At 31.7% G+C, this 11984-nt stretch overlaps 1 protein-coding gene across 1 annotated transcript; it reads left to right on the forward strand.

The window, feature by feature from the left end:
- The first annotated feature begins 6620 nt into the window (after window positions 1–6620).
- On the forward strand, window positions 6621–9459 carry LOC114307836 (S-adenosylmethionine decarboxylase proenzyme). Its single transcript, XM_028253262.2, is given in 5 exon segments — window positions 6621–6813; window positions 6901–6960; window positions 7778–7929; window positions 8009–8025; window positions 8172–9459. Coding segments are annotated over 3 exon segments (1320 nt in total). The 5' UTR covers window positions 6621–6813; window positions 6901–6960; window positions 7778–7794; the 3' UTR covers window positions 9340–9459.
- The last annotated feature ends 2525 nt before the right edge of the window (window positions 9460–11984 follow it).

Genomic DNA, 11984 nt, shown 5'->3' on the forward strand with positions numbered 1-11984 from the left:
AATAGAGGGAACATATTAATTGTTGTGATTAAAAAAATAAAAAAATAAAAATATGAACTAAAATAGGGGATACCAAACCACCCCTAAATTTCATCTTTATCAAATCAATTATCAAGTTAGTTATTTTAATTTGAAGAAAATATCATTTTGTCTTCTAAACTATCACGCGTTTTTCAATTTGACTTCCATACTTGATTAATTTCAATTTAATACTTGAACTTTTAGAAAATTGATCAATTTAACTCTTGCCGTCACATTCCGTCTACACTTGGACGAAATGTGATGAGCCGTCCCTTAAACTATCTTTTGGAAGGAATATAAGAGGGCTTTGTTTACAAAATAAGTTGGTGTGATGGACAGTTGAATTAGGGCTTTGTTGGGATCAAAATCGCTTTAAAGGCTTTCAAATTCCTTGTACAAAATCAAAATCAAAATTCATCATTGAACGAAAGGCACGAACTAGCATTAAATCATGGATTAGGTTCGAAGAGAGAATGATGGCAAGAGAAGGAATCGACCAACTGTTTATAGTCAAAAAAGTCAGTCAACTCCATCTCCAATGAGTTCAACTAGCACACCAAATAAGGGTCAAATGATGTGGAGAGGTAAGCTAGTGTACAAAGCTAGTGGCCTTAAAACAGCATTCATTGGACAAAAAAAAGGGAGAACTTGGAGATTGAATCCACTGCATGGAAGTAGGAAGCATCCACTACACAAAAGATTAAATTATTTATTTATTTATTTATTTATTTTTGGATAAAAGAAGGAAGCATCCACATCACTTTGTCATTGGCGCTTTTTGCACATTTAATGGTTTTTTTTGTTTGGAATGGTTGCCCTGAACTTCTTAACTATGTAAAGGTAGTATTTTGGTTGTCACAAACAATTATGTGTTTTAAAAACTTGAATGACAAATTTATGAATGTTGGTTTTGTGCATGATGTTCTATTTTATAGATGTTGCTCTTGATTTGTATGTAAATTTAGCTTGTGTTGGTTTTGGTTGCCATTTGATGGATGGATGCCATTTCATACCAATTCAATAAGTATTGGATGAATGCAATTTGTCAATGATGCTAATTGTGTGTTTTGAAGATTTCAATAAGCAATTATGAATGTAACACACAATGCCAATGATAGGTTTTTTATTCATTGGTTGCTATTTAATGGATGGATGCCATTTCAAGGGGCCATTCGAAGAGGCCACCAATTATTTTTTTGACTTAATGCCGACACTGTTTTGTTTTTTGTTTTTTTATATATTAAATGATACTGCTTTGTTTTTGTAAGGATAAACACAAATTGTTTTTTAAGGGACAAACAAATGGTGTGATGCTCTATTTTTTTCCAAAGTACAACCTTAACATAAAATATGAAATTTTCATTCAAAATGCTTTCCTTATTACGTTTCATTCATAATATTTTCCCCCATTACATTTATTCATTCATAATAGTCCCTTCATTATATTCTTTCTTACACTACATTACAAACCACATTAATAAAATGATGTACCATGAGGCAGCCAAGCATATCTATAACTTTCTCTCTCTTTGATTCCTTGTCTGTAATCTTGCTTCTAGCTTATTGCCCTTCTTCAACAGCCCAAGGATGATTTGTACTACCCGTGAGCACATAGGTGGGTCTACTCAAGTGAATTGCTTATAACCATTACTAGGACAATTGAGGAACCTCCTACCAGGATTTGTATCAGTCCATGATGTTTGTATCACCCTTCGTTTTCCACAGTAGATGCATCTCACGTCTTTTATGTCACTTGAGCTCCATCTTCATTCAGTTGAGCTCCATCTTCCATGATTTCTTGACCTTCTATTCCTCATTCTCTCTCACTTACCTGTTGGCTTATTTTTCCTACGAAGGAAAATATCATAAATGCGAGCGTGCCAACAAGGATTGAAAAATCCTTACAGATTAAATACAAGCCAATTATCAAGCGATTGTGTTGACGGTTCTTTTGCCTCAACGAAGAGGACTTCAAATTTGCCAAGTGTAGAGAAAAGAAAAAGTAAAAGAAGAAAGAGGGACGGAGAAAGACGATTGAGTGAACAATCAAAGTAATAATTACTTACCTTTACTCTTATGCTTCGAAAAGAAATTGCATGAAATGCTTCGAAATGGAAATACTGAAAATAAATGCTTCGAAATATAAATCTATATTAAACTACTCCTAAGATAAGGAAAATGACAAGAAATATTGAAATCAATTGTCTTTGATTTAAGTTCTGGATCCTTTACAATGTAGCCATTAATGGCTATTTATAGAAGAAAAAATACAGCAATAACTACTTAGTAACTACCCATTTCTTCCATCTTCATTCTTGTCTTGCCATGTGTCCTTCCACTCATCCACTTTGTCCTTCATATTCTCCATTATCTCTATAACTTCTTTTAACTTCCAAATGAATAAGAGGATACCACGTGTCCTGCAATTATATAAATAATAAATAATAATAAAAATTACAGATTTATGGTGCTAACACTACCGAAATCATGCTCTGTTTTTTTTTTTTTTTTTAGGGAACTTGCCTGTGTTAAATAGCAAAAGGGAGAGGTTGAATATGGCGGGAAAGACTCTTATATTCTCTCCAAAAGATAGTTTAGGGGGGTAACTCATCACATTCCGTCCAATTGTAAATGGAATGTGACGGCAATGGTTAAATTGATTAATTTTTTGAAAGTTTAGGTATTAAATTGAAATTAATCAAAGTATGGGGGTCAAATTGAAAAATGCGTGATAGTTTGGGGTGTAAAATGATATTTCCTCTTTAATTTGATGGTTTTGACTTAATAAATGTAACTATCATTTTACTCTAGCTAAATATTAAAAATATAAAATATGTTAGAGATCCCAAAAGTTCTATCAAAACTTCTATTAAATGTCTCACTTGAGTGTGAGACCTATATGAGACCATGTGGGTCCCACCCCCATGTGATATATTTGGTAGAAATTTTGATAGAATTTTTGAGATTTCTAACATTACTCTAAGAAGATGTTACTTTTTATATTTTGGAATTAATTAGGTTGAGTTTATAAAAAAATATTTTTAAATTAAAATGAATAAAATAATATTTAAATAGTATAGAAAAATAACAGAGAATTTGTTGAAGAATGTATTTAAAAAGATAGAAAATCAAAATAGAAAAAGAAATATTTAAGTTAGAATATTACAAAATTTTAACTAGTTTAATGTTGATTCTCTTGACTGTGAAATTCATAAATGTCATGTTAATTTTAGAAAGTGCAATGGGATTTGATAAGCAATCTGTTGGACAATCTTCACTGTATTTAAAATGATTAAATTCTGTTGTGTACAAAACAACAACAAGAATACAAAGAAATAAAAAAAATGAGAGAATTTGTTTGATTATAAAAATCAAACTCGAAATAAAAAAAAATAAATAAAACCACAGATTTTATTTTGTTACAAAAACAAAAATAAAATCTGATTAAATAAACAAATAAAAAATAGAATAAAATTAAACAACTTACTTGGTTAATTTATTTGAATAACTTTTCTGATCAAGTCCAGTGTTTAACACTGTGTCCTTAAGACAGATTCGTCCTCTCCACGGTGCTTTCAGAATTTGGACGTCTATCTCCCAGGATGAAATGATCTTATCACAAACAATAGCAGCACTACAAATTGTTTGCCTTACGAACACACTAAGTGTTTGCACTCTTTCTTTCGGAAATAAAATGCAGCAAGATGAAGAATATAATTAGCAGAGGATGGAGTACGAAAATTGGAATGAAATCCAAATGGGAGGCTAGTCTATTTATAGATGTAAAGGTGACTCTTGGTTTTGAATTGAACAGGTATGAAAGCTGTTAGTTTCAAATTTAAACAGATTTGAATCTGTTGGGTTGATAAATCAAACAGATAAAAAACGGGAAGGGCTCTGTTTGGATGAGCAATAAATCTAAACCAGTTTAATTCTGTTTGAAAACGGGAAGGGCCCTGTTTGGATGTACAGAAAATCCAAATCAGTTTAATTTGAATTATGAATTTTATTTTACCAAAAAATAAAATTAAATTCAAATGTTTTTGGCCCAAAAAGATTAGAAGCCCAACCCAACCACACACCACGCACCCGCGCCCAAGCCCAGCCGGACGGCGGCGCGTGTGTGGTGATTTTTGGGTCCAATGGGTCTAGCCCATTTTGCCCATAACCTCTCCCTCTAAAACACTTGGGTACCCCTTGGGGCACACCCTAAGTATCTCACCCTAAGCCTTATAAACCCTTTCAAAACTTCCTACCAAATCAATGTGGGACAAGTCAATTTACAACCTTAAGGAATTTCCACCATAACTCCATTTCCATGGAGCACACTTTGGCTTCAATTTTCCATTCACTCGGTAATGGTTTTGAGCAACCAAATATACCACGTGAATCACAACGCGGCATAGAACGCGTTACCACTTTGACCCGAGTAAATCGATGCTCGGGGCCCACTTAAAAAATAGACTAAACTTGAGAAAAAATTCTGGTTTTACCCAAAATTTTTCTACCATTTCCAACACAATCTCGTATGGGAAATTTAAATTTGCTAATCAAATCATATAAGACTAGAGATGAATTTTTATTTTTTATTTATTTTTATTGCCGATCACTTTACAAAAATAACAAAGTTATAATTTATATAGAATTGTTTTTACGTAATTTCATAAATTTAATTTGAATTAATTAAAATTACTGCACTAGTGCACACACAAATATAATTTTGAGTGTTTTGAGATTTGATTTTTTTTGAGTGATTCTTTGTTGGTTTATTTTCGTTTTTATTGAATTTTTTATAAAAGTTTTTAGATTTTACTCAATGAGATGAACTGGTTTTTTTGTTTTCAAAAAATGTTTAAAAAAGGCAAAAATAAACAAAAAAAAAAATAGTGGACTTATTATTATTATTTTTTGAATTCATCTACACAAAACTAACTGAAAAAGTAAAAAGAAAAAAAAAACATTAAAAATAAAAAAGTATAAAAAAAATACGACTTATTTAAAAAAATTTAAATCTCAATTATTGAGTTTTTTTTTCATTTTATTTATTTACTTACAATTAATTTTATTTTTTTAACCTTACAAATCAGTGTTATTTTTCTAAAATATAATTATTGTTTCACAAAAAAATTTAAAACTTTATTTATCAAAATATATAAAATTTATTATGAATCTATAATTATTTTTTAAAAATATCACTTATTTGTTATTGGAAAATAATTTTGTAAACACGTTGTTAGAAAGAATAATGTTATATATACTAATTGACATATTAATTAATGTACTAATAGATGATATGACATAATTTTAAAATTTTAAAAAATTTATAATTTATATAATAAATAAATTCATAACATATATTAATATATTAATTGATATATTATTACCGTATTAAAAATATTTAATCCACAAACTGGGAATTCAGCTGTGTTATAGACTCTCAGCACTTCCACACCCCCCACACATTTGTGAGAGAAAGGGAGAAGGGAGAGGGGAAAAAAAAAATTGTATGGTCACAAATTAATTAAAGAAAAATGAGTGAGAGCACTAATTAGTGCTATCACTAATTATGTGGCAGTGGGCTCCACCAGGAATGATTTGATGTTTTGACCTTGGTGTTGTATTTTTTTTATTTATTTATTGAGTGCTATGTCATTAGTGGTCTTTTTAAAACTCCAAAATTAATGGTCTCTATCATTGTTCTTAGGGGGGTCTTTATGCATTTTTTTTAGGAATTTGTGAATGAAAAATGTTACGGACTCACAATCGGCCACACCATTTGAGACAGAGAGGATGTTTGTGAATGTAGATGGCTCTTTATTATTAAAAAAAACAAAAGAAAACAATGTAAGGTAATGTTAGAGATATTAAAGTCTTGTTTGGTTTGTTTTTTAGAAAAAATTTTAGATATTTTTTTTTCAAATAAATTTTTAAGAGTAATTAAATTAAACAAATTTTTCAAAAAAAAATTTCAAAATTTTGTTTGGTTATTTACTTTTCAAAATCACTCTCTTTCTCATGTACATTAAATCAATTACTTTTTTTAAAATTATCTTTTCAAAACAATTTTTCAAAATTATTTTTAAAAAAAGATAAACCAAATAAGTTTTCGTATTTTTTATCTCAAAAACTACACTACAAACACAAACCGATCACATGTGTTTATATGGGTGTGAAGTCTATAAAAATGTGAATGTCACATTCATGTGAGACATTCAACGACGGTATGGAGCATATAGGGACAGTTTGTTACCGCTTTTGAAGGTGATTATAATTTATTTCAATTTAAGAGTCTATATTAGATTATTTGATACAATTACTATTTATAATTTGTTAGACAAAAATAATTTACATAATATAAAAAAAAACTGATTTTTTGAAAATTTTATTTTTGATTGTCAATTTTAATTTAAAAAAAACCTTCACCAAGCATAGGCCACGTGGTGCAGTCGGAGCCACAAAAAAGTTGTTCGCAAATTTCGAAAAAGTCCAAGACAGCTAAGGGAGGGCAACACCGTAAATATGTAAACAATATGTGGCAATCCATGGAAGGCGCTGGGCTCTACTTTCCCTATATAGAGTCCTCACCATCAATGCCTTGTACACCATCCCTTTAAATCCACCCCCTCTTCGCTTTCCTTCAAAAATCGCACCACACCAGAAATCTATTTTCCAATTCCAATCTGTCTCCTCTTTCTTTCTCTCTCTCTCTGTTGCCCTCTCCAGGGTTCGCTTGGATTAGGCAAAGAAGAAATTACGGTTTGTTCCTTTTGTCGCGATTAGCAATATATTCTTGTATGTTTGGTTTCTCGGTTCTTGTTTGTTGTTTTGATTTCCGGGTTTGTTTTTGTTTTTTATGATGGTTGTTGTTTTGATTTGTAGGGTTGATTCATTGATTTATTGAAGGCTCGAAGGTTGCTAGATTTGTAACCATAAATATCTGTAAGTTTGATCGTTTCTACCATCTTTTTATGTTGAGATCCCTAGATTCTCAGTTTCATAATTATAATCTGTATGCATATTCTTGTTATTTGATTTATTTGTTTATATATATATATATAGCAATGGCTCAGTGTTATGTAGATATGTTTATGAAAGTTACTTTCTTGCGTTTTTCTTTTGTTTTATGTTTATGTTTTTGTTTTTGGGAGATTTGTTGTAGATTGGGTGCAACTTTTGTTTATCATTTAATTTTGAGGTGTGGAGTTTGGCTTGGATCTTGCGTTGTTTTTAACAAGTTTATTTTATTTTTTGGTAACAAATTGCTTTTGGATGATTTGAATATGCGGTGGTTTAATAAAAATCTTTGTTTAAAACAGAAAAAGATTGATTGTGCATGTTCTTTTTTTGTTTTGTTTAATTGGTTGTTCTTCGAAATAGTATGTGATGCAAGATTAATTGATGAAATTTCTATAATACTTCTTGCTATTGCAGAAGAATAGTTAATGTGTGTTGTTGTTGTTTCTTCTTACACATTTACCTTTAGATCATGCATTTTTTTTTTTATCTTCTTTTTTCAGTGACCCCTTGTTCTGTTTGGTTTTTCTTCATCTTTTGATGGAAGGGTTAATGTGTTATGTTACTGTGATAATAAACCCAAAAACCTGCCTTGCACCTTTCTTTGCACTAATTAAATTTGTTTCATATTCCTTTAATTTCATTATTTAGGTTATTTGCTGTCTTATTGTTGATGAGTATTTTGAGTGCATTGACACTTTGAAGTTTTGGTCCTGATTTTTCTTTTTGATGTCTTGTGCAGGAGGACTGGATGTTCTAATGGAGACTAAAGGTGGGAAGAAGAAGTCTAGCAGTAGTAAATCCTTATTTTATGAAGCTCCTCTAGGTTACAGCATTGAAGACCTTCGACCCCACGGTGGAATCAAGAAATTCAGATCTGCTGCTTACTCCAACGTGAGTTCGACTATAGCTGATGCAAAATAGTTCTTGAATCCTATTGTGTAAAATTCTAATATGTGATCTTGTTTTGCAGTGCGCTCGGAAGCCTTCCTGAGATTTTCTAAACTTGATATAAGCACCAACAGTGGACAATAACTTCAATATTTTGCTCTTGTTTTTATTTCTTTTCTCCTTGTCTCGTCTTCTACTTACCTCACTTTACAACAGCCAACAACATTTTTTTCCCCTTAAAGCAAGATGGCTTTGCCAGTTTCACCTATTGGATTTGAAGGATATGAAAAGAGACTCGAGATATCGTTCTTTGAGTCTAGTATCTTTGCTGACCCTAGAAGCAATGGCCTCCGCTCTCTATCCAAATCCCAATTGGATGAAATTTTAAACCCAGCTGAATGCACCATTGTCAGTTCATTGGCAAATGATGATGTCGATTCTTATGTTCTTTCTGAATCAAGCCTCTTTGTGTACTCGTACAAAATTATCATCAAAACTTGTGGGACTACCAAATTGCTTCTCTCAATTCCACCCATCCTCAAGTTTGCTGAAATGCTATCTCTTTCTGTGAGATCCGTGAGGTACACCCGCGGAAGCTTTATATTTCCTGGTGCTCAGCCATTTCCCCATCGCGACTTCTCTGAAGAAGTAGCTGTCCTTGATGGCTATTTTGGCAAGCTTGGTTCTGGAAGCAAGGCTTACGTGATGGGTAGTGATGATGAATCACGGAAATGGCACATTTACTCTGCTTCTGCTGAATCGACAAATCATTTGCGCCCTGTTTACACCCTAGAAATGTGCATGACCGGTTTGGACAGGAAGAAGGCATCTGTGTTTTACAAGACTTCTGCAAGCTCTGCTGCTGCGATGACTGATCTCTCTGGTATTAGGATGATTCTTCCGGATTCTGATATATGTGACTTTGAATTCGATCCTTGTGGTTACTCCATGAATGCCATTGAAGGGAGTGCAATTTCTACTATTCATGTGACACCAGAAGATGGGTTCAGTTACGCTAGTTTTGAAGCAGTGGGATATGATTTTAAGTCGATGAACTTGACCCACCTGCTGGAGAGGGTGTTGGCTTGCTTCCAGCCAAGCGAGTTCTCTATCGCGTTGCATTCTGATGCTGTCGCTAACAAACTTAGTTCCGATATGAGTCTGGATGTGCAGGGATACTACTGTGGAGAAAGGAGCTTTGAAGTGCTCGGCAAGGAGGGAGGTTCTGTTGTATACCACAACTTCATGAAGGCCGGTGGATGTGGGTCTCCTAGGTCGATTCTGCATTGCTGTTGGAGTGAGAGTGACGAAGACGAGAAGAAGTAAGTAGAGAAGGATTATAATACTCTGGGCAAGATAATTTGGTTTTTTGTTCCATGTTTGCTTGTATGTCTCTTAATTTGTCTCTTTTAAAGAGTATCTAAGTGCAATAATCGCGATGATATCATCGCTTTATGAGTCAGTTGTTAGCAGTATTGTTTGGTGCTGCTAAATTTATATTCAATTGTCAGTTGGAATTTTTTTTTTTTTTTTTTTAAATCTGGTGCGGTCCTGGACCTGTAATTGGTTGTTTTTAAACTATCAATTTGTTTTTCTTAATGCGTGCTATATAATATTTTTTGGGTCGAGTCTTATGTTTTCTGTTGGTACTTCTCTCCTTCTAACATTGGTGATCAAAACAGCATTGTCAGCACAGTTGTAATGACCTCATTACAAGTAAAGGGGTCTATTAGTTTCATGGCAATGACAATGGCAATGACAATGCCTTTAAACAGAAGTTGGAGAATCTTCAGCCTTTCATTTTTTTTATTACCAAAATATATAATTCATTTTAGAGAATCAAAATTTTTATTAATTATTTTTGAAAATACTTAATATATCTCCAAATTCAGATGAATTAACATTTAAATGAAAAAAATTATTGAAAGTTTAATAAAATATTTGATATTCTTTTATTTTTTAACATTAACATTTATAAAAAAAAATTTGTTGGAAATTTAATAAAATATTTATCTATCACTCATTTGATGAAAGCTTGATTTAATCCAAGTTTGATGAATGAAATTAGATCTCACGAAAAACTTGGTGAAGAATTAGAGAAGGCTATTAGCTGTATGAGATTGAGAGTTCTACTTTCAAATAAAGAAGGGCGAATTACATTAAGGTCATATTTGTTTAGCGGATTAGATTTCTACTTTCAAATAAAGAAGGACGAATTACATTGAGGTCATATTTGTTTAGCGGATTAGATTTGAATGGAATTATTAGTGAGAGAATTATTAGTAAAGAGATTATTAATGTAAGAATTATTAGTGAGGGGATTAAGTAAAAATGTGTTTGTTTTGATGATAGTGTGGCAGATGGTTAGTGATGGAATTGTTAAATTATTTTTATATAAAATAAATAAATAAATAATTTCTATATTAAAAAAAATTAAAAAAAATATTACAACAAATAGGTGCACTTGGTCAAAAAATAATAATAATAATAATAATTTTTTTATGTAAAATAGATTCGATCCCCTCATTATTTTTTTAATTCTATTTAAAATTCACCCAAGCTAATCCCCCTGAGGCGATTAGCAAGCCAGTTGGAATAGCAATCTATCTCCACAAGAAAGCCACCAAACAAGTTGTAATGGGACTCACCTCCTTATTATTCCAATCCCACCCCTAATCTCCTAAACAAACATGACGTAAAAGTCTCTATAGTTTAGGGTTTGTGTCACTTTGATTCCTGACTTTTTAATTGTGACACATTTGATCTTAAATTTTGTATCTTGTTTCAAATAAAGATAATTGAATATATCATTGTTCAATTTCAAGGGTAAAGTTATTAATTTGATAAAATATAAACAAAATATTTTTGAATTTTTAAAAATTACTTATACTAAAGATAAAGTTATGTAAAATTGATAAATTTTTTACACATTTATTTTATTTATCAAATTAATTTTTATTATGGGCTGTTCAGTTAAAAAATACAGATTAATCATATGCTTCATGAATCCAAATGCATAATCGCCACCACAAATCCCTGTCTAACTTGCTGCATTCCGTAGCTTCATTGCATATTACTGACAACGTCATACCACTGGGCTGGGCTATAATAAGTAATTCAAAAACTTAAGCATCTTTGTAATTCACCTCAAACAGTACATGGCACATGTATCACAATAAATCGTAGTGCAATTGGTTTTTCTCATCTCTCCTACAATCAAAAAAAGAGAGGAAAAGAAAGCAAGGTTTTCAATTGTTATGGCAATGGATCCTCCCCCAAACATCAAATTCTAATAATCGAAAGAACAGGTGAGATGTTTTGGGCCATTGATCTTTCTTTGTAGCTTGTCTGCAGTATTCAGTAAGGCCGGAACTTTCTTGCAGCCTTCAATTGCTGTATCCGCTTTTTATCCTGCTCGAATTTGCTTTGAAACGTCATAATCTCTGCAAATCAAGTGCCAAGATAACAGCCGAAAAGAACAATAAACAAAGATATATAACAGTGCATTTGTCTTGGGTTATATACTCGCCAATAACTTGAAAATGATAGTTTTGAGTAAAAAAATACTTCAATGTTTAGCAATTTTCTATTGAAAAAGATAGAATCAGATTATAGCAAGGACACGCCAGAATGTAAGTTTATAACTTTACAATGTGTTACTTCAAACTTTTTAGAAATCATATAAGTTTCACATAGATGTACAATGTCAACCATAGAGTCCTACATAAGTGTCAATTCATTGGCAAAGCATTACAAAGAACTCAATTGGCAAAGCATTACAAAGAACTCAATATTTCCTGCTGTCTAAGCTAACAAAATCCAAAATTTTGTAGGCTTCAATTAGACAAATCCATTACTTAAATTGAATGATGTATCTGAATTAGGCCCAGAGCTCAAATGTACTTGAAGTGTCAACAGAAATAAGAGGAATGAAAATGGAATGTAGCATATAAAGTTACGCAATTTAATGTATCACACGCTTAGGGCCAATTTTAAGGTGAAAGGCAGCTGTTAGAGAGCACGGTTGAACCATATCAATATAATAAACTTTTTTTTTT

This window comes from Camellia sinensis, chromosome 1, assembly GCF_055761805.1.
Source record: "Camellia sinensis isolate YWXY chromosome 1, ASM5576180v1, whole genome shotgun sequence".
Lineage (NCBI taxonomy): Eukaryota > Viridiplantae > Streptophyta > Magnoliopsida > Ericales > Theaceae > Camellia > Camellia sinensis.